General features: G+C 41.1%; 2 protein-coding genes across 4 annotated transcripts; one reads left to right on the top strand and one right to left on the bottom strand.

Moving 5' to 3' along the window:
* Nucleotides 1-1719: 1719 nt before the first annotated feature.
* Nucleotides 1720-24007, bottom strand: RB195_009837 (uncharacterized protein; the record flags this gene model as incomplete). 3 transcript variants are annotated; one of them, XM_064190568.1, is made up of 15 exons in its annotated part: nucleotides 1720-1791; nucleotides 1857-1981; nucleotides 3954-4095; nucleotides 4145-4220; nucleotides 4597-4701; nucleotides 4768-4865; nucleotides 10344-10439; nucleotides 11182-11244; nucleotides 13614-13696; nucleotides 15539-15697; nucleotides 15825-15980; nucleotides 16904-17082; nucleotides 19110-19223; nucleotides 23153-23234; nucleotides 23794-24007. In XM_064190568.1, 15 exons carry the CDS (start codon nucleotides 24005-24007, stop codon nucleotides 1720-1722), a joined length of 1764 nt encoding a protein of 587 aa, XP_064048151.1. The 3 variants fall into 3 exon arrangements, with proteins under 3 accessions (XP_064048151.1, XP_064048154.1, XP_064048152.1); XM_064190570.1 differs by lacking the exons at nucleotides 19110-19223; nucleotides 23153-23234; nucleotides 23794-24007 and having other exon boundaries at nucleotides 16904-17078; XM_064190569.1 differs by lacking the exons at nucleotides 1720-1791; nucleotides 1857-1981; nucleotides 3954-4095; ... (9 more) ...; nucleotides 19110-19223; nucleotides 23153-23234 and having other exon boundaries at nucleotides 23786-24007.
* RB195_009838 (uncharacterized protein) lies at nucleotides 22493-22747 on the top strand (the record flags this gene model as incomplete). Its single annotated transcript, XM_064190571.1, has 1 exon — nucleotides 22493-22747. The coding sequence occupies one exon, from the start codon at nucleotides 22493-22495 to the stop codon at nucleotides 22745-22747; it is 255 nt and encodes an 84-aa protein (XP_064048153.1).
* Nucleotides 24008-24258: the final 251 nt, after the last annotated feature.

The following is a 24258-nucleotide window of genomic DNA, read 5'->3' as shown; positions in this document are numbered from 1 at the left end:
ATGGAGATGGTCACCATCGCACTTGAAACAAGCAAACTCTGCAACAGTGGAGTTCAGAAAGTGATCATGCAAAACATCAATCTCTTTAAAAGAACAAGCACCATTTTAGTCATAGAGAAAATTCTGCTACATCCGAATAACGCAGAAAAGAACAGAATACCGAAAGATAACATTTCCAAGCAACGGATACAGACTTATGCTGCAACTGGCGGAGAAGTTATACAACCACGAGTAATACGAATTGCGTACGAAGGAAGAGGTTGGTGACTGAAGCCTATTTCATCCTGGACACTCCGTATAAGCTGGGGCTGAAGATGATGCACAAGTTCCTCTGATCTCTTGTTAAAATTTAGAAAAACGCAATGAAATACTCTAGAATGTTCTTTCCTGGTGTCAGTGCCAAACAAGTCAAGTTTTTGTTTTGTTTTGCTTACGAAAGTTTTTTTCCTTGTCGGTTGTCAATGTAAGGCAAGAGCCAAGATTATTAGCACTCTTTATAAAGGCTAACGCCTCGGCGTCGTCCCCTTCGTCAGAGCCTGGAAAGTCTAACATTTAGCTCTCTCTCAAATGCTTCATCGAGAACAATTCATCATCTCATAAGATACCATATCCGAAACCAAAAACCAAAAAGCACAAATCGTTGATGCGAATGCATTGACCTCGTAGATCAAAACACGCAAATTTCTGACACAGACCTAGCTCATTGGTCGCTGCTATGCACTCTCCTTTTCTATTCATTTGTGGACCTTTGACGTTTATCCAAAACGCCTCCGATGTTCTGCAAGCTACAATTTCGGATCGTGGCAGCTATGGAGAAAGGAAAATTTTCATGGCATTGTCTGCGATGAGGGGTCTTCCTCTCGGAGCTCATCGCAGACAATGTCATAAAAAATAGTAAAGAGTTAACAAATCTTGACTCTTGATTCACACTGTTAATCGACAATATGCCGTCATTACGTCAAGATTCAAGTAAGGTCGAACTTTTACAGTTCCTATTTAGAAACCGGTGGCAAGTTGGGCCAACAGAACAAATGCCCGGCTGCGTTTGTCTTTGTGACTTCGATGCGAGCGTGGAAAGAGCAGGATCTTTGTTAGAAATATCGACAAAAATGCATAAAAGATTAGATGAAGAAAAATCAAAAGATATGCATATCTTACATAACCCCTCCATTCAACTTTAACTGCAGTCATTGCAAAACGACCTGAAGCACGATGCAATTGCGTAAACGGTTGCACTCGAGTCGGGATCTTCGCCAACTTCAATATTCAAGTTGTAGAGATTAGTGAGTGCCCACAGAGCCGGTTACGCAATTGCACCGGGCTTCGGGGCCGTTTTGATCCGACTAAGTAACATTACTAATGCTTACTACCTATACTCCTTTGTAACCATTCAATCGTTCGGATATCTTTCGAAATTATAAATGTTAAGAATTCATACTACTTATGCCTGAATCCCATATTTAGAATTTCATTCTCATAAAAAGGACTTCCTGACTGACGATTGTCACTATCACTTTGAAGGGGGTGGGAGGTTCCGGAAGGTTTTAAGCTGATATTACTGCAGTGGCCAGTTTTGTGAAGATAATTAATACCAGTTAGTGTTTTTTCTCTCCATGAGTTGAAAATATGAAAGGTAGCACTATCACTTACAGTTCTTAGAAGCGTTTAAAAAGTTCTGAAGGACTAGTTGCCTTTAAAAAGAAGTTAGTAAAAGAAAACCTAGTAGCGAGAGAGTTCATTGATAACACAGTTCTTGAACGGTCTCCATCCCCACGCTTTCTCGAGTTTACCCTAAACATTTCATTCATGAAGTAAATAGTCATCGGGAAAAAATCTATGGAGCTCAGGGAACATACCTTGAGCCCTCTGTGTAGCCGATCATTCATAACTGCTAAAAATTCAGGATAGCTAAGAGTTTGATCATTGTTTGCGTCAAAGATTCGGAATATTAGAGAGACCACGTTTGGGTCGAGCGGTTCACCTGAAAACGAAAGCCGAAGTTTTGAATTTCACCTCCTAACCCCATCTGATTTGATAGCTTTTGGAATTTTAGAAAGACATGAGGTCAAAGCTAAAAAGTCCATAATATCTGAAGAAGAAACCACGACGACAGCAATGTTCTAGGCAATTAATGCAGTTGACTAGACAGCTGTGCCCGAAGCTAAGCCGCGGAGATAGCGGTCGCGATCGTGGTGTGACCCTCACACCACGATCGCGACCGTCTCTGCAGCCCGAGTAAAACTAACCATAGACCGCAACTGGCGGTTCCATCACGCCGTTCCGAGCGCAAATGCTTAAAGGCAGCGTATCACGAGACTGACTTGGTACCTTTAAGCACCCTGAGAAAAACGTAAAGTTTGTGTGGTATATTACGGAAAACATGGCTCCGGTTGCAACGCTCTACTCCTTGCGCACGCACTGAGTCCTCGAACGAGTGGTCGAAAATCAAAGAGTTCTCCTCAGCAGCTTCTTCAAACAAAACCAATGAATAAGGTGTAGAGGGGAACGGAGCCTGTAAAAAAGTGTGCGTTCCAACGCACCTCGCAGGAAATAAAACATTTTCTACGCCGTTTGTTAGGATAAACAGGGGAATTGAGCGGGGCCGCTCTCGTTCCTGCAATCTACAATCCGAACCCTACGTTTTCCCTGGGGTTTTCGTACCATGTCGATTTCGTGATACGCTGCGTTTAAGCAACTGTTCACGGCCTCAACAAAAATCAAGAAAATAGAAAAAAAATAAGAGGGAGAAGTATAATAGTGAAAACATTCATACAGTGAAACAGTTTGCCACAATACTAAGGCCTTACAGTCGGCGTACGAAATGTTGTAACAGGTTGATGCGACGCGTTCTCGATGAATGCGTGCGCTGACCTCTCTCTAAACCATGCGGAAAACTTCCCTTCCCTTTTTGTTCTTGCTTTCAGTCTCGCTTTTTTTTCGCTACAGGAGGCGGTAGGAACAGGATTACGTAGTTCTTAACTAATCCCTTTTCCATCGGTTTTATCGTTTGTTCTCTCTAAGATCTTCGTTTGTCAGGATCTCATTTCTATCCCTTTTTTGTTCTGTTGTATATGACTTACGTTTGCTGAAATGAATAATGGTAAAATCTCAAAATCCGTCCTAGAGGAAGAATAACTATTCGTAGTTATTACAAGAATGAAGCAGAAATGCAGTCTTAACAAACAGCAGTCTTGAGATGCACTGTAATCAGTTCGATAGCTAACTAGCAAAAAAGAGTCGAGAGATCAGAGTGGGAAAGGGCTACAGTAAGGCGCTATTCATTTATTGTTATGAACAAAAAACCATGACAAGAAAAGAGCTTCGAGGATTTTTCCGCATACTGTAAGGAGAGCTAAGTGCACGCTTTCACTCAGGACGAATCGCTTCGACGAGTTTCAACATGTTTCAGGCATTGTGAACTGTGTGAAGAGCTTGCTTTTGCTGTTTTCTGATTCTCCTTTCTTTTCTTGTCAAAGTTCTCTTGATTTATGCAGCAGCTGTTAACAGCGAAGTTGAATTCAGGATCATCCTAATCTTGAATAAAGGTACATGTTTTAATCTCTGGAGTTAGTTTAAATTGCTTCACTGAATGTTTGCTTTTCTTTATTTCGAATATGAGGAGGGAGAACCTCTGAAAAAGCGTTCTAATGTTGAACGAATGTTTTAGAAGCCAATAGTTTACTGACTCACGAATTACAACCGTAAAATAAAAACCAGGATCTCAGTTCACAAGCACACAGACGGGTCAAAAGGATCTGGCCTGTTGCAGTTGGATAATTACTCGTATTCTTATTGCAGAGGGTGAGTGAAGCTCCTACCCGATCGGAACCGCTGTCCCCTAAGCGTCGCTCTGAGCGCTGCCGCTCTGGCATCTGCACCAGGCTTCCAGGTCATTTCGACCCAGCTTTAGCTCGTGATTATTGCACTAAAATAGCGCTTGGAAAAGACTCTACCTATTGTGGTCTGGACTGCCCGAGCGAATTCGGGAGGAGATACTGGCATATCGGCATTTGCGTAAAGTCGGACAGCCGTGGCGAACTCCTCCAAGTTATTAAGAAACAAAGAGAATCGAGCCCATTGCTTCAGTGTTACTCCCTAAAACAACAGGTAGAATTTGCATCATAAGTACAGCCTAAAACCGTGCCTTATCATCTGGAGAGGAGCGTTCCTTCACTCGGTTAATGTAAGTATGGTAATCATCCGTATTAACAATAGTGTACCTGAAAAAAAAAACCTCAATGGAATTCGCCTTGGATCAAAACTTAGTTACTAATTATAGAAATGTGTTGAGTATGGAAATTAGCAAGCAAGGTTTTGACTGCATCGAACTTTTGCAAATTAAAGACTATTGATTTTCAACCGCTTGCCTGTGGATGCGGCGGGTGCACAACAGTGGTGCGTTTTCACGTAGCTCGTAAAACCAAACGCCGTTTTTCAGGACGATAAGGGGAATTGAGCGGGTCACACTCATACTCGTAATCTACACCTCGAACTCTATGAAAATTCGAATACGGAGAGCCCCAAAAATGTCAGTTTTGTTACACGTTGTCTTTGAAGGTCAAAAACTGAATCTGTAAATGTTTATTGAACAAAAACCTCAAAACAAGTCGAGCGAAATCCATGGGAGAGATAGACGTCTTTCCGCGGGCGAATTCATGGAACTCGATCTCCATAATCTCTTCTTGGAGATTCCGGTAAAAGCTGAAATATAAATTCAGTGAATGATGCTATTTCACCATTACTGCATTTCAAAAATAATGCACCCACTGCCTGAATTCCTCAAACGAAAGCTTATCATTACCACGAACTCCAAACAAATGCAACAAGAGCGTCGTGTCTTGTTTTTTTACATCTTCCTCACTTTTCTTAAAAGCAACGAAAAAATACAGTGCAACTGAAGATGATTGGTACAGAATTAAATATGATAATTCCAGTTACAAGTACACTGTTAATAACACCAGTATAAAATAAAGTGAAACCAACTGGTACAAGGCAAGTTCCGTGCAGCTGAGCGGAGCGCGCAGCAAACATTTTAGATATCTAAAAAGGTGGATATGGTGTACCCTTGTGTCATCTTATTAGATACTGACCGATGAACATGTGTTGCGCAATAACTGCTGAACTAGGTAACGAAATAAATCAACTACTGGAATAAAAGAATCCAACTGAACTATTGACATACGTGGACCACAAGCACACACTGAGCACAAGCATCTATTGTCACAATACAACGCAGGGAAGACCAAAGGTTTCAATTTTTCTTTTTGATGTTCATAAGAAAATCCCATTGGTGGTTCTTCTAGATGTCTTCACATTTCATCATATCCTTCCTCCTTTCTCGTGCGTAAAAAAGGGCTAGAAGAGCGTCAACACTCTTTTAGCTCGTTTTTGCGCACGAGGAGATTTACGTATTCGCAAAGCAACAACGAGAAACCTTGCTCGACTTCACGTTTACGAATCCCGAGATATTCGAAGAAGGATTCCCAGCTTCGATTAGTCTGCTCCGTTGCATGCTCCAAAAACGTGGGCGTCTGTACTTATGTTTGTCCGGTCGACTGCAATGGGCTTTGGATCGAGACAGATCAGAGGTGCGCAAGAAAAAAAAAACGAGCGAGTTTCTGTTGTCATGACGTAACTACCGGCAGTTCTACATGAGTGCTACATACATACAGTGCTCTCTATTTCCAGAACTTATTTTGCGCGTCTAAGTTTATGATACTAAATAACAAGGCTCGGTTGCTTGCTTTACATCTTAGAGAAAGCATACCACAAAATCGAGTGTTGGAATATCCACACATATACATAGGGTTAGAGGTTTAGTTCACGAGTATGAGCGACAACGCTCAATTCCACCTAAATATCTAGAAAAACGGCTTGGAAACGGATCCGCTCGCATCGAATCTCCCCACGAGACATCTAATCGCCCGCCACCTCTGCGAGAGGCGCAGTCGGTTAGAGGTCCGTTGTAGCCACACAGTCGATGGTTCGAAACCGCCCCAGTGCAAACCAAGCCTTTAATCCCTCCAAGGTCGATAAATTGGTACCAGACTTGTCTGGGAGGATAAAAACACTGACTTGACGCATCGGCTGGCCCCGCAAGACATTGTATAGCTCTTTATCCCTTTAACGCCGTATTCGACAATTTAGTTTTGTCAAGATCTCTTGAGAGGTTGCATGGGAAGTCCATCTCACGTATTGGTGAGGAAAATCAGCCCTGTATTGTTTACAAGACCCTTTAAAGGTATCACTCCACGAATCTGGGGTGGTACCGGTTTCAGCCATGTAATGCCTATATGGATTCGTAAATTGATTGATCACCTGCGATTAGTTCGAACGCGTTTTCGACGAGTCGCAGGTGGGGGCGATGCAACAGAAGCCGTTGTAAGAAACACCGGGTCGTCCGTTTGCACTGATACAGAGAGAGATGAACGGAATCACCATGTTTCTGTTGTAACTGTTTCTTACGACGGCTTCTGTTGCAATGCGCAACCTTTGCGCCGCCTCCCCATGCGATTCGTCGAAAACTTGTTCGAGCTTGAACTGATACATGGAGAGATGAGCAAAATCACCCACAATCTACGACCACGTATAACCATTACCCGCTTGAAAGCCGTACCACCCCAGACTCGTGGGGTGATGGCTTCAATTCTAAATTAACAACGCCCCTACTTTGTGCCAAAACTCAGGAGTTGTCAAAGTAAGGCTGAAGATTGGAAAACGGCCACTGGATCCCACCGTCTTCACTTGAATGTGTTTTTTCTAGATTTGTTTGTTAAGATACAACTACACATATATAGAAACTAATCAGAACTAATACTGTGTTGAAGGAATGTCGTGCACGTGCTCAACAATCAACTAACTATAGGCAAAGTGAGGATGAGGGATCCTTTTTGAGAATTTTAAAGCAGTAGATACAATAGGGCTTGTAGTTTGTGTCTCAAAAAAACTTTGCTCCCAATTATATTTTCGACGGAATAATCAGCCATAAATCTCAAAATCTTTGCAAGTGGAAAAAATGAATCTTGAGTGGGGTGCTGATTTCAAACATGTTTCCAGAATTCGATTTTATTGAATGAACAACGACTGAAATTTTGTTAACCTCGTGTTAACCTGTTGATTACTTTTCTTCGTTTTCTTTTTTTTTCGTTTCTATCTTAACAGTCTCGCCACTGTTTTGTTATCCAGGCGATGCGTTACCGTGAAACGACGAGAAGCTGCAAGGATTACCTGTTTTTCCCCAAAGCTGAACAGAGTCTCTAGCAATATCTCTGCTTCCGCACAGATGGTCATTATGAACAAGATCTCACTCCTCCATAAATCCGAAAACTAGCAGTTGTAGTGTCAAATCTTGGTTGGAAAGATCTATTCAAAAAAAATTCTCAGAGAAATATCTGTTCTCAACAACTACTCGGGGTTTGAGTATATATTACGAGAAACATGTGGTTTATTCAAGTTCAAAACTAAGTCTTTTTTTTTGCATTTTATCATTATTGATTCCAGTTTTTAGATATGTAAAAGAAAGGGACCAATTGATTGATACTGGTCCCAAATCGACAAGCGAAGTTCTAAATTCCCCTACTGATTTCATACATTCATCTAAATGGGAGGCAGTTATCAGTTCATGTGGACTGTCGCCGGGCGTCTCGCACCACCATTTTGCAACTAGTGTCTTTTTTTTCGAGTAAAACCACTACGTTTGGACGTAAATGAAGAGTGACAACGATTCTACAAAGCTCTGAATCAGGTCCATGATAGTAAACGTGGTAAGAAACTCCAAGAAAAAAATGAATTATGCAAAGAAGTGAAAATAAAACGCAAAAATAGAGGAAGAGATGAACAAAAAGAGGAAAGGAAGTTAGTTGAACAAATCCGCAAAGCTCTAGGAAATTCCACTCTATGAAAGGTACCATTCTTCCCCTAAAAGAAACTTCCTCAATTAAAAGGAAAATATTTATGTAGCCTGTGGGCAACGTTTGCCATTTTCCATATGGTGCTTTCATCCATAGTTTTCAGAATCCCGACTATTGTATCACCTGTTTCAATAATTCGGTGTTTTTGGATGGAAATAAGGCAAAGCCGTTTTGGAATAACATGGTGGATAAAGATCTTTTTCTTCTTAATTTTTAGTTCCACTCCGTTTCGTGAGAAGATAAACCGTAAACGGAATTCTCCTTAGATTTTTTGAATCTTCTATTCTAATATTTCACCTTGAGAAGTAATTAGAATCGTTATCATTTTCCATATTAGTTCAAACGTAATGGTGTTACTGCGAGTGCATTTGAGCGGCAAGATGGCGCCTGGGAAAATGCCTGACGGTGATGCGCAATGCTTTGTAGATGGGTAGTGCCAGGAAAGATTTTTTGAAATCTGCGACTCGATTTGATTTGGTGTCATTCAATACGTGTTTTCCTATGAAAACAGGTACTTGAGTTGCGGGTATGATTCGTAGAGACTGAAAACCGCACTAATGTAAAAAAAAAACGGTCGACTACGACCAACCGTCAATGTATTGCAAACGCCAAATTCAAGCCTGGTAAAGATAGGAAAGTTTTCACCAAGTGTCGAGTCATGAGACTGAAACATTTGTCGCAGGAGATCTGTGTTTAAAGATAATGGACTAAAAATGTAAGTTCGACCTCGAGAAAAATCGTTTTATTGTCCACAACAAGTAGTTTGTTACAATTTTTAAAATTAAGTTTCAATCTGACACAAAGGTAAATTTTATGAAGATCGTAGAAATATCTGGTGTATATATGAATGAGGTGTCAAGTGCTCGTAATGATCTTGTCATCAAGAATTTGTTAGATGGTCTTTCTAATTTTTGAGGAAAAGTAAAGATCTTAGTAGGACCATTTTCTTCCACAACGATCTTCAGGACATGCCTGTGGCACGACGGCGGAGGTGCGAAAATGATAGGTTGAATTACTACCTTTTATATTGATTTGCTTCAGCTGTAGCCAAGATTGGTAATGATCTTTATTAACAACTAACGATTCGGCGTTATCGTCTCCGTCAGAGCCCTGAAAACTCGAAGCCACCAGTAATTTATCCTCTCAAGTGCCTCATCATCCTACAGAAACCATTCAAACGGTAGGCAAACATAAGGGGAACACATTGGCTAGTACTCACTCCATTCGCTGAGTCTGGTAACATAAAAGGCCATCAAGTCACGTACCACAGGTACAAATCACAAGGGTTTTTATAAGGAACGTGGCGACCCGCACCATAGACCAAAATCCGCACAGGATTTTGGTCTATGGTGCGGGTCGCCAGGTTTATATGGGGTCAGTTCGTTTGTGATCGCAACGCACCCAACCTTTCTGTTCATTTTTGGCCTTTTGGCGGTTGTCCAAAATGCCTCTAGTGTTCTGCGCGCTATGATCCCGGGCACGAAAGAAAATATCGTAACTTCTACCTTTATTTCGGAGTTTTGGTGACATATTCTACGATTTGCTCCGTGTGGGGTAGAGAATTTAGATTTTGCAAGTTCATCTAGGTGTTCCTTGATCCGAATATACAGAGGGCGTATACACTATATACGATACACTATATACGCATACGCAACTGTGGGTTGCGCAAAGTCGGTCATATGCATAATTACGTACTAGCTGACACTTGTGGATCGCTGGTGATATTTCCGCAACTCTCACGTCGTTCTGTACACCCGCTTTGCGCAGGCAACGCCGCTTCGCTCTGCTCATATCATAAGATATGTAAGGCAGACAGAACGGAATCTTTTCTGGGCCATCCACTACTCTGGGCCTTCGCGAAAGATGCCGTGCCTGTCGAGCAACACAGTCTCCAGTCGGATACCCATATTACTAGAACACGGATATTGCCACTTTTTGGGCCAGATTTACGCACCTCGTTTTCTCCTGGCTACTTGCCCTCTTGCCGCCATCCTGTACATGTTACCCATAACAGATTTTTTTTCATTTTACTGGGACGCGCTGACTGATAAGTTAACGTTTTCCCTTTTTCAGGCTGCGCATTAAATAAAGCCGAATCCTGGAAACAGCTTTATCTAGGTAATTGAGTGATTGCAATTCGTTTTGAGAATTAATTTTGTCAATCTGGAAAGATTCTGACGGTTTACGTCTAAAACAGAATTTGGGACACAAATTAGGAGCTGTATTATTTGCAGTAATGTCAGAGGACTAATAAACACACCACCCCTTTGTCGCTCAAGTTTTCTTCATCAATAGGGCAAATTCAACTACCAGTTTCTGATGATCAAATCACTGGAAAATGAGAGGTCCTTAAGATCCTGCACATTCCCCTCTTCTGCACGAAACCAAAAAGAGGACAAAATTATCCGAAAAAGGCAGTAATTAAAATCTCACAGTAAACAAGAAAGCATACGAATCAGTCCCTTTAAAGAGTCGATCGGATGTGCGCGATACCAAGAAATGGAAATCGGAGAGGTCCAACTGACACTGCTATAAAACCCTGTTAATAAATTACAAGAAATTGTGGCTATCTCCAGGCTTCCCTCTTGGGCTATATACACGGACGTCATGTTTTTCCACGAAAAAAAAGAAATTCATACATAAAAGGAGAGAATATCATTTATCTTAAAGAAGAATTTGCGCGTCCAAGTAAAAAAAAATAAAGTTGGGGTACTGTAACTCTGATCTTAAGAGAAACAAGCCTTTAGCATGGAGTGCATAGCATTAGGCGTTATCTGCTCCATTCACAACAAATATGTACGTACGAGGACTATTCAGTCTTTTTGTTGTACATTCTAAATTGCTACTGATTTCAGAATCTTTTTTTCGAAGATAAAGTTCTTCATGGCCTCAATCACAAAATTCTTTCTGAATTCGCTATGTTATTCCATAAGAAATTATGACGAATGAGTACGAATGTGAATTGTCAACAAATCTTCACACTTTGCTTCAATTTTAAAAGCGCATTATGTATTTGCATCTGTAGAATGCAGTAGGAAAATAGGATGGATGTAATTTTTCCAATATTCCCTATTGTCTTCCAGGGACAAAAGTAATTAAAAGTGAAATGCTATAACACCTCTACAAAAACGATATCACCCTCACATCACTGAGCGTAATCGTAAATAGAGGTAGGTGTTCATATCATAATATCGTTTTCAAATAGTTATGGACCATTCCAGAACGTTCGCATATAATCCCAGGGAAGCGTAATGGAGCGCTCAAAACCCACATCCTCTGACTGAGCCATCTGAGCTCCACGTGTTGAGCGGAGAGAAGACGTCAAACTACGAATCTAAACTTGGTGAATAGGGATCATGCACAGTTCTTTCTTTCATCTACGAACTACGGATTACTGTGCAATTTCTAGTTCATACTCAGACATGCAGCCGTTCTATGTGGTGCATCAGAACGCCCGTACATATGCAGTAGAATGAATTTCATAAGATCTTACTGAGATATCATGAGGTCAACAGAACAGCAAAGAAGTGGAAAACAAGGAAAAGTTATCTTTGCGAAGGTACGTTTGAGAAACAATGCACATTAATGCTGCACCTCATGAACAAATGGAATTAGTTGTTATTGAGAGGTGTGTTCAAAAGCAGCATATTGCGAATCTGGCGTGGTAAAAGAATCCGCGGAGAAGACAGGAGAGACTGGGGTTGTATTAGGTTGATGCGTAATTAATTTCGGAAACGGACCGCATATTTCAAATTGCTATAACTCAGCTTAAGCACAACCTTATTAATCGAAATAAAAACCATCAGAATCTACACATCTTTTCCAACGAATCGGTAATAAATTTAGGCCTTTAGTATAAAAACTAAGATTAAAGGAATCAACAAAATTATGAAAAGCACTTTCAACATGTTCTGAATTAGTGAACTGTCGCTGACGCAAATGTGAATCAAGAGCTCGGAAAAATTGATAGTCTCATAGGTTAATTTTTGCAGGGTGATTTTTGCGGTATGTGGCATTGCGTTGTCTTGCAGCAGAACCGGCCTTCCTCTATTCACCACTGCCGGCCACAATTTTTGCAACTTTTCATACATATGCTCTAAATCACAGCAGTAGGACTCTGCTGTAATTATTTGGGCCGGCTGCATGAAGCTGTAGTGGATTAAACCCTTACAGCACCACCAAACTGTAAGCATGACTTGTTGGGGTGGAGGTCGGGTTTAGGAAGTGTTTGGAGGGGCATCCTTATCTACACACACAAATCCACGTTTCCTACTATCGTAAAGAACCCACTTTTCATCTACAGTTATAATACGACCAAGAGAGGGCTCTTTTTTCAACCTAATCAAAAGGTTAGAACAAGTGCCGTAACGTGCTAGATACTGCTCTCCGGTCAGCTTGTGAGGCACCCACTTTGACGTCTTCTTCACCTTTCCAATTTCAGCCAAATGTCTAACTACTGTAGAATGATGTTGGCCCAGGTCTTCTGCTAACGTCTGTGTGTTAGCTTCCGGATTTGTTTCCACGGGTCTCTCTAGATCTTCATTATCAAGCGAGGACCAGTGACCGCGACTCGGTTTTTCTTCGAGATCAAAATCGCTAGAAACGAATTTTTAAAACCAGAGCTCCACTGTCCATTCGCAAGGACTGTCTGACCCAAAAGCCCTGCTAAGGTTACGAGATGATTCTGCCTCGGAGTGTCCCAATTTAAATTCGTAAAGCATGATGAGTCCATAGTTGCTTCGTTCATGATTTCTCAAAGTCCTGGAAAAGGCCGGCTGAAAAAATTAGAGCGACGGTCATATATGTTTTTGAAAGAGCAAAAAAAAACCTACAAAGGTATGTGTTGTTTGCCTTGAGACGAGATAATTTAAGGTAAAATATTGTTTCATTTACACAGACTTCGAAACCGAAATTAATTTTGCACCAACCTAATAGATTGCAACACCTATCATAGTTCCACTCATCTATCCTTACCTGTCGCACAAAGCGGCGTGAAAGGCGCCGTTTTTTAAGACAATTTCAGTTGCAAGACGTCATCCTTGTGCACGCGCTGTATCCACGTGCAAGCGGTCCACGATTGAGGTCCCCTCACCAGCATGTTCAAGTCAAACCAATATAGAGACTGCTGAGGGGACCGGAACATCTATATAGAGGCGCGTTCTAAAGCACCTTGTAGGAACAGAAGCGGTTCCCACAAAGTTTTTTTTACGACGGTTAGGGAGAGGTGAGTAGAATTACGCCAAATCCTGCAATTTACAACCCCATCTCTAGCTTTCCCTGCGGTTCCTCTCACAACGTCAGATTCCTGAAATGCTGCTTTCAAAAGAACGTTGACCAAAATAAGTGTTGCTGCGGCGGGAATCGTATGCTTGTTCTTTTTAGAATGCATTTACACGTAGTGCATACTTGGGGCTGCGCCCGCTCGAGTAAGGTGCCGCAACAGGGCAACTAAGAGTTGTATTTCGATTATAATCATTACGATATCAATAAGAGAATGCTTTCAGTCCAACCAAATATAGGAGAGCGCTAAGCTGAGTTGCGATAGCACGTTGACGGTCTCGCAATATGTACCACATAGGAGGTTGAAATGTCTGAGTACAATGCATATCTTGTATCAAAACAAAGCCAACATAAGCAGCAGTCAAAAAAGGTGAAGAGACAACATCTAAAAGCAAAACGATACGATATAATCTGTTATCTAACCAGAAGGAACTCATCCTTGTCGATCCTTCCGTTGTCATCCTTGTCAAACATAAGAAATGCAATTTTGAAGGCAGATTTCGACTCTGTAAAGAATTCAGTCAAAGTCATTCTGATCGTACAAAATCGGCTAGTCTTAAGACCTGACAGGAATATTTCGAGGAAGTAAATTTTAAAATCTAGCAAGTAGGTAACTAAATTTTAAAATTCTTGACTGGTGTGTAAAGCACAAGCACGAAAACAACGCGCAAATCCCATTATGCAAACCATCAAGTGCCAGAGGGATCCAATGCAGCAAAATTTAAATATATGCCAGCGATGTGAAATATCTGAGTATATCGCGTTAACGAACATGTTAAGGATAAAAATGACTAGGAACGAGTTCCTTTTAGAAATAAAATCAGGAGAGAAAATTAATTTGAATAAATCAGAGTGGTCCATTGGGCTCGAATAACATAAATTCTCTCTGTTCCCTTTTATCGCATATGGCGTTATCTACATATGGCTAATATCAAGATCATTGTGCAACTTCTTGAAACTCCAACACTTTGGTAGTGTGTAGAGAAGAACTTTATGTTCAAGCTGTTTGGGATTGAGAAGACCGGTAGGTGGATATGTGACCGACTGAGGGTTCAAATCTTCAGTGTTTTCCAGACTCTTTTCTACGGATTCTGTGGGCATGAGCATACATGCAATAGCTAGTGCTGCAACCTCCGTCAGTTTTGGACGGTAAGAGAAGCGATCCTCATCACCTGAGCTACACCCCATGAGCCAAACCCCTTTCACCTGAAGAGGGTCTCCCTATCGCAGCTATGGGTGTGAGAGTCAAATTACGTTGCAGAATAGAAACAGAATGCAATCTCTTTTCAAATCAATTCTTGAAGAAAGGAGAATTCTGAGGATGTAATCGTTTTTTTTACATAATATTCCAGCTCAGAGAAGTCATCGATCCGTTCTATAACAAGAAAAAAAAAATCACGATATTCCACGTTTGCGGTCAAAGCATTTCAAATTATCGGAGATCATAGAAAATGGGTCCTAGCAAAGAGACGTCGTCGTAATTAAGATGAGACCAGCTGGTTATATGTGTGTACGATATAGCTAAAAGTGGTCTGAGAGTTTGAAAGAGAGGACAACCTCAAGTAATGTTTGACGACAAATTTAATTGTATTTCGGAACTATGTCATTTGTTAGAAGCCATGATTATGGACAAATGCATAGGTGGTCCTATGCGCCTCTTCACAATGATCTGAATTCACACAATATAAGAGATTTCAGATCCTCTAATCTTGTACATTTTTTAGAGTGCCCATTACTCAACAAGGTTTCCGAAATTTGTAGACTGTTTACTTGACTGCAGAACAACAGACATACTGGGTTTCCTGAATCCATGCATTTTTAATTAGGTAGAAGATCATAACTCAGCAGAAAAGAGAAGAATTCCTTTTTTTACTATATAGAGGTTAGTTAGAGATATCTACGTGGACCGTTTTGAATCACTTGTATCCATTCTTACATTGAATCCCTAGAACTGGAAATTTTGTCAAAAATTTAAAAACACTTTGCAGTTCTGTTAAATATAGTTCCTACATTTTACTGTACTATCGAGTAATAGTCGAGCTAAAACCACATGAAGCTCGGGTACGCTCGGAACGGTGCGGAAAAGTGCTAACAGCACCGGCACTTACGGCTGCAGTCCGCGATGGTCCCACCTGGGACCCTACCGCTTTCTCCACCACGTTGCTTCGAGCGCAGCCGAACCGATAGAACAATTATAATCTGTCAATGTCCCTTCCGACAGGAGGCGTGATTCTCACACCACTGTCAACCGTTTTCCAGCGGCTCTATTCTCAGAGATGGCAAGAACGATGAGGAACAAAGGTGTGTTGAGAGGAAGGATGCAAAGATCACATGAGAAGTAAACTTACTTGTTAAAAGAGTAAGTAGAAAAATGTATTCCGAGTACGTTATCAATCCATTCTGGTCCAGAGTTCGGAATAAATCTTTGTTTCCAGATCGAAAAGGTGGCGTCGATTTGAGTATTTGTTTCAACTCGTTTTCCTTCAGTACTCGTCTGTAGACACGTTCTGGAAGAAGAAATCGGGTGAAGACCAACGAACTTCTTTTGTATGAGAGAACACAACAAATCACGCGCTGTGATATCCACACATTAGCACAAGCAAAACAGCTGCTTATTGAAAGAGAATAAAGAACCTCTCGGAGCATCCAAGGTCAAGGAATCGATGAAATCCATAGGACTCATGTAAATAACATCGTCGTACTCTATTGAAGCGAACTGCAGGAATCGTAATTCTCGCTTAGTCAGCTTGTGATCAGTGTGAACTTGGTAGCGATTATGTTCTTCGCTTCCTATAAACGACATATAATAATGAATGAAATGTGTCGAAGTCTATGCTTGTCTTGAAGAAACAACTTGTGATCTTGTTCTGATACTGCTAATTGGATTTGTGAGTTTAACTACAAATGGATGATAAGCATAGGACCATGAATCCATCCCATGGAACGTATCATTTACGATTATATTTTCCTTTTCAGATACTATTTCAATCTAGAGAGAACTTCATACGTCAATCAATATGACTTACTCTCTGCACTGTACATATAATAGGGCAAAAATGACACGAAACAGGGTCCCGTTCCATTAGCGGTTGCGCTCGAAGCGATGCGGTGAGGCGTCACTGTATGGATCGAGATGGAGCCCTCGCTGCAGTTTATCGCTGCAGTTCGCGATGGTCCCGCTTCGATCCCAACCGCTAACTGCACTTCGCAGCTTCCGTAGCAGCTTACGCAACTGCACCGTGTTTCATGTCGTTTTGACTCGACTGCTATTCCGAGGTTTGTACAATCTCTCTCCCTTGCGCGACTATACCTTTGCGTAGCACTTTTGAGCGTTCAGCAGACCATAAGTAAAAAGTACTTATATAATTGGTTTCATTTGCATCATTTCTCAAACCTATGATATACATGAAACTATTGCATGTCACTCAAGACAGTGTTCACGGTTCTTTTCGTTGTTATATTCTTTCAACCAGTTGCGGAGTATTGGTAGAATCCCTCAACTAGCAGATGTGGCACATACGCAGATGCGGCTCGTTACTAGACGCTTCGAAAGGAAATTCAGTCCCCAAGACAACTCTTACGCCATTTTTCAGGACGATTATGAAAAATTGGACGTGAACACACTCATATTCACAATCTACACTACTTCGTTATCTTTTCGTCGAGAGATCCTAACATCGTCAATTTTTTGGTAAGCTGCATAGCAGACGCACCGAGAATGTCAATGCTGGGTTTGAATGAGTAGTCGCAATGGTATGCCATGAAGGCACCAGCTGCTGTTAAACCCGCTGACGATAAGCGTAGAGCCTTCCATTGCTTCTCGCTTATAGGTTTGAAGCGAGAAGCTCGAGAGAAATTGACCTTACATTTGCTCCATATACGTTTCATGTACCTAAAAGTGAACATTTTACAAAACATATATGACTTTACATTCCAAGCAATCCATATCATTCGCTTCGATACATTCGGAAATACGTTGCGTAATAAGTAATATGCCACTGGGGTGCGGAAAAGAGAAAATACATTGCTCTCATCCTAACCCGAGTATGAAAAAAATCAATTTCTCCTTAGTATTTTCTTTTGATTATTTCTTGTCATGATGAAGGTTGAAAATTTGAAGGAGAGATCTAATAGACTTCATGATTGCTGAATTCAAATGAATTAGCGTAGAAAAATGACTTAAAAACAATTTCCTGAACGTTTTTCTACCCTTGAATGATCTCGAATTTATTTCAATAAACGTGAAGAAATAAAATGAGAAGCTTAGAAATATCCTATTCTCAAACGAAGTTGAAATTCAGACAAAAGATAGTGTCTAAGTGTTTATGAAATTTTAGTTGATAAAAAACAGTAAAAAGTTTTCTTCTGCGCTAATGTCTGATGGAGAGCCTCTGCAAACGATTTTATAAAAAATGCAAGTGAAACTCAAAGAGCAATAAATTGTTCCCATTTTTAAAAACTTTTTATTCTTCACCAAAGCTGCAAAGAGAATGTATTTTGTGTACGGAGCAGACTAACATTGGAAGCACGTGAACTATTCTTGCAGTTCAAGAAACTGGAATTTGACATCACATTACAATAAAGAAAACTACTATACTTGAAAAAAAAAAACTTGTCGAAAGTGTTTTTGGGAGTGAAGAGCAAAATAGTGAAATAAGAACGAAGTTATTCAAAAGTCCCAGAAATCGTCGAGTCGATTTATTATAATCTTTGACAAAACTGAATAGCTACATAGATGCTGTAAATACGGCTAAGCAAAGACGATTCTAACGCCAAATTAAGACGGTCGACTCGACTTCAGAATTGCCTTTCAATACGGTAAAGCAGATCCTACTTTCTAGGGGACATCTTCATGGACATAGTACACGTAGATCACCATCTCAATTAACAAATACCTCGTGCAGTGCAAACTCTTACATGTAGTATTGTGTAAAATGAAACAATAAAAAGAAGTCCTGGCAATAGTGCTGCATGAGTTCTACGATTTGGAAGTCTTTGCTTGACTCCACCTAAAGGGGTTGTTACCGTCAAACTATGAATGCATTATGCATCTAGATCATCTGCAACTTTTTGCCCCTTCCCTAGCACATAATTTCCGTAGCCACTGTATAAAACTAGGAAAAATCTGATTTGCCCGTCGCTGATACCGTATGAATCCCTAAACAACTAATCTGACTGCTTCATTTGGTTTCTTTCTTTCCAAAGTACAAGGGCAACGTAATAATGCATTGATGAAGTAGAATCCTGCCTTGGTTGCTTGGCAAATAACACTCAATTACAATACGACCGGAAAAAAATGTTGGCTCGACAGGTGATGTATTTACGAGTCGCGTGTTGCAAGTGTCTGGATTGGTAGAGGTGTTTTATTTCATGCGGTGATTCAAACAGGATAGAACATTAACAAACCTTGTAAAAAAAAAACTTGTAAACTATGAGGATATGGAGCAAGAAAGTTCTCGTTACTTAAAGTTAAAAACTTCTGAAAATATGAGCTCCCCTAAACAAAATAAAGAAGGTATTGTTTCCAGACAACAAGACAGTCAAAGATTCCGATTATGTTATCTCACAAAGATAGAGAGATGAACTCCACAAATGTAGGAAAATTATACACCATGGAACACAGTTTTTTGGCATATGTTGAGTCATAACTGAGATTGGAATGAAGCTTAATTTTCCTCAAAAATATTCGTTTTCTAAGATTATTTTTATTCTAGTGCAAACCCGATAGAACACGTAAAGAAAACGCAGTTTAGTATGTGCCCAAGGATGCGACATTTTTACAAATCGTAACTTGAAGCCTGAGATTGACGCAAGGTGTTGTTCATCAAACCCCTCGTCTTGCTCCCGTGATGCTTCTGCGTAATCGATAGGATCAGCTGGAGATCCAACTAACAAATGATTCCCCTACACTTGACTCACTCAGTAACAACGAAAACTTGCTGTTGAAAGGTGCAGAGAACCCGATCACGTATTATAGTGTAATTTGTTTTCGTTCGACGAGAGAATCCTTGGAAAAGAAGTTGTAGAGCAATCCTGAGACAGAATCCATTGGAAGAAGAAAAAAAAATATTACCCAGGCTTTCATATCACATGTAACTGTCGCATTTATCAAGGAAGGATGAGTGAGTGCAAAAAAGAAGTGAAATCTCGATCCGAAGCATTTCTGCCGAAAACGATCAGTTCGATCACACAAATCTCTACTGGAAACGCTTATGAAATCTTTATGAAAGCGGTTTGTTTTTCTATTTCTTTAAACCTCATTTGACATTGATATGACTAAGTATTACCTGTCACTTTGCGTATATATATATATATATATATATATATATATATACATGTACATATATATCAATATATCAATATATATCAATATATGATGATATCAATACGTTCGATTTCACTCTTTCAAGCTCTGAAGGCGATATTGCTGAAACGTTAGCCACGGATAAAGGATAGTAACAACGTCGTGTCCGGCTCAATTAGAGGCAGCATACCACGAATCTGAGGTGGTGCGGATTTCAGGTGGAGTATCCGTATATGGGGTCGTAGATTATGGAGAGTTCCGCTCATCTCTCCCTGCATCACTGCAAACAGCCGCCTCCAGAATGCTGTCTTGTACGACGCCATCTATTGCAACGCTCCACCCCTTGCGTCGCCTCCGCCCTGCGATTCGTCGAAAATCAATTCGGACTGGCCCGATAGGCAGTAAGGGGCGCTACGCGTGCAAGGGTGGCGCGCTGCAATAGAAGGCATCGTACAAAACAGCACTCAGGGACCGGCTCTTTCAGTGATTCAGGGAGAGATGAGCGGAACCACCAACGTCTCCATAATCTACGACCCCGTGTACGGATACTCCACCTGAAATCGGTACTACCCCAGATTCGTGGTATGCTGCCTTTAAAGAAATCAACAACTGAAGCATCAACATGCCGTGGTTCATCGAAAGTGGTACATAGCGAAAAGTTTACATTTACATTATCAGTGAACATTAACTTCACTCCCTTTGTACGAAAAGCCGAAGAGATACGCGAGGTTTCATTAGGCTGAGGAATAGCGTATGACCTTACTTTTCAAAGTTAAAAGTGCTCAAAGAAACCGAGACTACTGACAAAACGTTGTATGTTATTTGATAGAGGATTACTAGTTCTACAAGATGTAGTGTTCTGATTCTTTAATTCTACTGATCCTTGTTTTTAAGGATCATTAACCTGAGTGTCAAGCAGACAAAACATTTAATCGAAATAGAAAAGTCCCCAAAGCTGCTCTTGAGATCCGTGTTGTGTTTCGAATTGTGATTTGAAAGTATATGAGCCGTGAAAATCCAAAAAAAAAAAGAAGAAAAGGGGAAATAATAAAAAAAACATTATGAAAAACAATGCGAGGAATCTGAAGACATATTGAGTAATGGATAGACGTTGGAAATGATCGAAAGGACAACAATGGTAGTAGCATACTAGTAATTAAATATCTTTAATTTTTTTAAAAGAACCAGACAACACCTATATCAGTTTCAGTAGACTTTCAGTGGTCACTTCTTTTTGTCTACTCGACACTCCATCCTAACTAAAATCTTGACTAATCTAAAAGAATTGAAATCAATAGAACTAAAAAAAATCTGTGTAGTTTATCAAATTGTATACAATTGTTTCCAAACTTTTCGTTTTCCTTGTGCATTGTTGAATTGGACAGGAATCATCCCTCAAGTCCATAGAAAAGTATCCCTGTCCACATGAATGAACCCATCCTTCCAAGGCCAATCAAATTTCTAATCATGGTCATCTTATGGCTCCCCCTTAGTTTGTTTTCACAGTTTTACCGAGTCATATGATAAAAGTGAGGGAACCGGCAACGCGGATCTGCATATGCGAGCTCTACGCGGCACACGATTTGAGGCGTGTCTGCGCGTTCTTCGTCGAGCGGGAACTCTTTTCATCATTTTGTCAGCCCCTGTTGCATCGAATAAGGACCACTTTTCGTTGCGGTGTGGCACATCAGATCATATCAATGCGGGTTTCCTCGTACCGAAAGAATTTCGAAAAAAAAAACCATGAAGATGGCCCAGAACAATCACGAGTCACATGGTCTCGAACTTAGGTATAATAATTATTAGCCATATTGCGGTTCTGTTTGATTGATTCTGAAGAAATCCCATCACATTGTCTTTCCATCTTTCTCCTCTTTCCTTCGCGCCAAAAATCTGACTTCAGCGACAATAGGAAACTGAATGGTGTATTTTATAAGGAGTTAAAGAAAGTGGTTTACAATGAGACGTCATTTCAGATTGCTTCATTTCAAAATCTTCGTCAATAGGCTCGAAAAATTGCCCAACTATATGTATCCATCGCGCACCGACGATGTGATGTCTCAATAATACCACCATTCTGCAACGGAACCGAACAGTGTCTCTCTTGAAAGAAGCAAGATTTAGGCACAACATCGAAAAGAACATGCAGATGCATCAATACGATCTGAATTCTGATGCAGTGACGTAAACAGCAGCGCCGAAAACGGCGCGGTGACACTAGCGAAAGTCCCACCTCAGTCATAACCGCCATCTCCATCGCGCCTCTTCTAGCGCGGCTTCTTATACCACTGCAATATGCTCCAGGTAGTTCAAACCCTGCTACATATGTAAAGAAAAAAGGAAAGGAGTTGGACACGAAGATTGCGTATTCAAGAATTCTACATACCGCTGTAACGGGTATATCGAAGGAGATTCAAACAGCTACGAATTGTCAATCCTAGACTAACGAGTCGAGGTAAATATCCCTCGAATCACAGGATATTCGAGAGCACAAGTAGTCAAAATTCTTGAAAAAGGCGTAACGAAGAAATTAAGAAGAGATTTCAGTGGGAGCTTTTCCTTTTTCAACTTTGTGTCCCACCAACAAACAGCCGAGCAGTACTCTTGCTGGGTGCTTCATACAAAGTATTCACTACTGTCATCCTTACTACTATCAAGGAAGGGGCTAAATGTAGCGCAGTCAATGAGAGACTCCGTTGTGTCTGCACGATAGGAGGTTCGAATGCTCCTTAATGGCCTCAAACAATATAGGCTAGATAAACGTTCATAAACTTCAAACGATTCTGAATTGAAGTGAACGCGCTGGCGGATCCAAAGCGGATTGATTAACGCCAGGTACTTTATACTTTGTCCTTTTATCCTCACATGGATATCAAAAACGCTAGATGAAGCAAACCCTCAACGACAAACGAGTTCCGCTAGTTTCTCAGCTCCACAGACTATGTCCAGATGGCATCGTTGGTGATAGAGGTTTGCCGAGCATGGCTGTTTGGGTTGCATGTTGAAAAACGGCGGCAGCTACGAGAGAGATATTCAGCAAAGATGCGCTAAGGCCACTTTCGCATTCAACTCCTCAGCGAAGTACCTGTGGTCAATCCCCATCGCCAACGACGTCAAACTGCGAATCTATCTATCCGCAAGTCGCCCCATCATGATGTACGATTCGGAGACTTGTGCAGCGCCGTCAACGGTGATGGAGAAGCTCGACTGTACAGAAAAGAAGCTGGTTAGGCGGATGCTTAGCTACTTTTAGGCAATGGTTCGCAATAGCGAAGAACTTTAACTTTAGAAGTGGATACGGTATACCGGCGATGACGCGCGTAAAGCATCAACATCTTACACCCCTCTCCCCCACCCACTGCACCTCTAAAGAAGTCGCAGAAAGCCGTCTTCACTTTCTTGCTCACATTACATGGAGACCATCGGAGGCTACTCGGGAATAAATAATGTTCTGAACCATAGATGCGATAGTCGGAGCTGGTGCTCAGACCCCCTTCACCTTTGAATGGTTGGGAAAGGGACTTCCTTCACTTTTAAATGGTTCGCAAAATTACCCCCTTTTTTTGAACGGTTGGTGAAAGTATTTCCTTCACCTGAGCTGCACCCCATGGACTAAACCCCTTTCACCTGAGGAGGGCCCTGCTTCTCCCTATCGCACCTATGTTCTGAACAAGAGTGGCGAAGGAAGACCTTCACGAACTTGGCATCGACAATCAGCTCGGAAGAGACATAACGTTTCGCTGAATATGGAACATTGACGAATGAATAGATTCTGTGCGAACTCTAGCAGAAGATAGAACAGGACGGACTCAAATATGTTCAATGACGACTCACCTCGAAGATGACGCAGATAAGCCGCGTTAAGGCATGACAACCGCCAGCTTCTTCGAGGTGAGTCTTCATTGAACATATTTGATAACAACATCCGTTTAAGTAAGTCAAATGACTATTCATGCTCCTCTCAAATATTCAAGTTGTATTTAACATATGCCAACATCTACACTTTCTTTTTTTTTAGTGTTAGTTCATCTCAGAGTTATAATAGCTCTTCCTTCTTACCTTTATTCAATGGTTACTCCTTGCGGCGTGTGCATACGGCTGGCGCATTGTAGAAAATAGCGCGAAGGAACGCTCGAAGACGTATCTTCCGAGCCGTTTTTTTACGGCAATTAGGAAGAAATGGACGGAATCACCCCCTCTCCTTAATCCACAATCCCGTATACGAATACTCCACCTGAAATCCGTACCACCTCAGATTCGTGTGGTGATGCATTTAATCCTAATTACTTACTTAGATACTTAGATGGCACATCTTCACTGGACGTGAAGGTCCCACCATCTCTTGCACTCGTTTCGTCTCCTCGTCATTGTCATCCAAGATGTTCTCAAGTTTCGTGAGTGACGTTGACGAGCTCTTTGAACCGTCCAGCTGAGTTCTCAGCTGGCTCATCCGTGTAGCGAACACGTCACTCAATCTCGTTGGCGGTCTCCCTCGAGGGCTCGAGTTTAGCATCTCTTGGGGTCCACTCTAGCGTTCTTCTAGTCCATCTATCGTCGATTCTTCTCGTAATGTGACCGGCCCATCTATGATTTGCTTTCGATATATATTCCGCTGGGGTCGCGAAGACGGGAAATTGCTCTTGAGTCGGAGCTACGAAGTCCGGCTAGGTGTTGTGTGCGCCCGCTAAACTTCAGAAAACATCTCTATAAAGCTCTGTGGCTAGTAAGTATTTTCCCAGAAGTGGCAGCGGTGTTTGCCAACGC

Source organism: Necator americanus, chromosome III (genome assembly GCF_031761385.1).
Source record: "Necator americanus strain Aroian chromosome III, whole genome shotgun sequence".
Taxonomy (NCBI): Eukaryota; Metazoa; Nematoda; class Chromadorea; order Rhabditida; family Ancylostomatidae; genus Necator; species Necator americanus.
The sequence above is the reverse complement of the archived record's forward strand: the minus strand, read 5'-3'. Positions and strand labels throughout refer to the sequence as shown.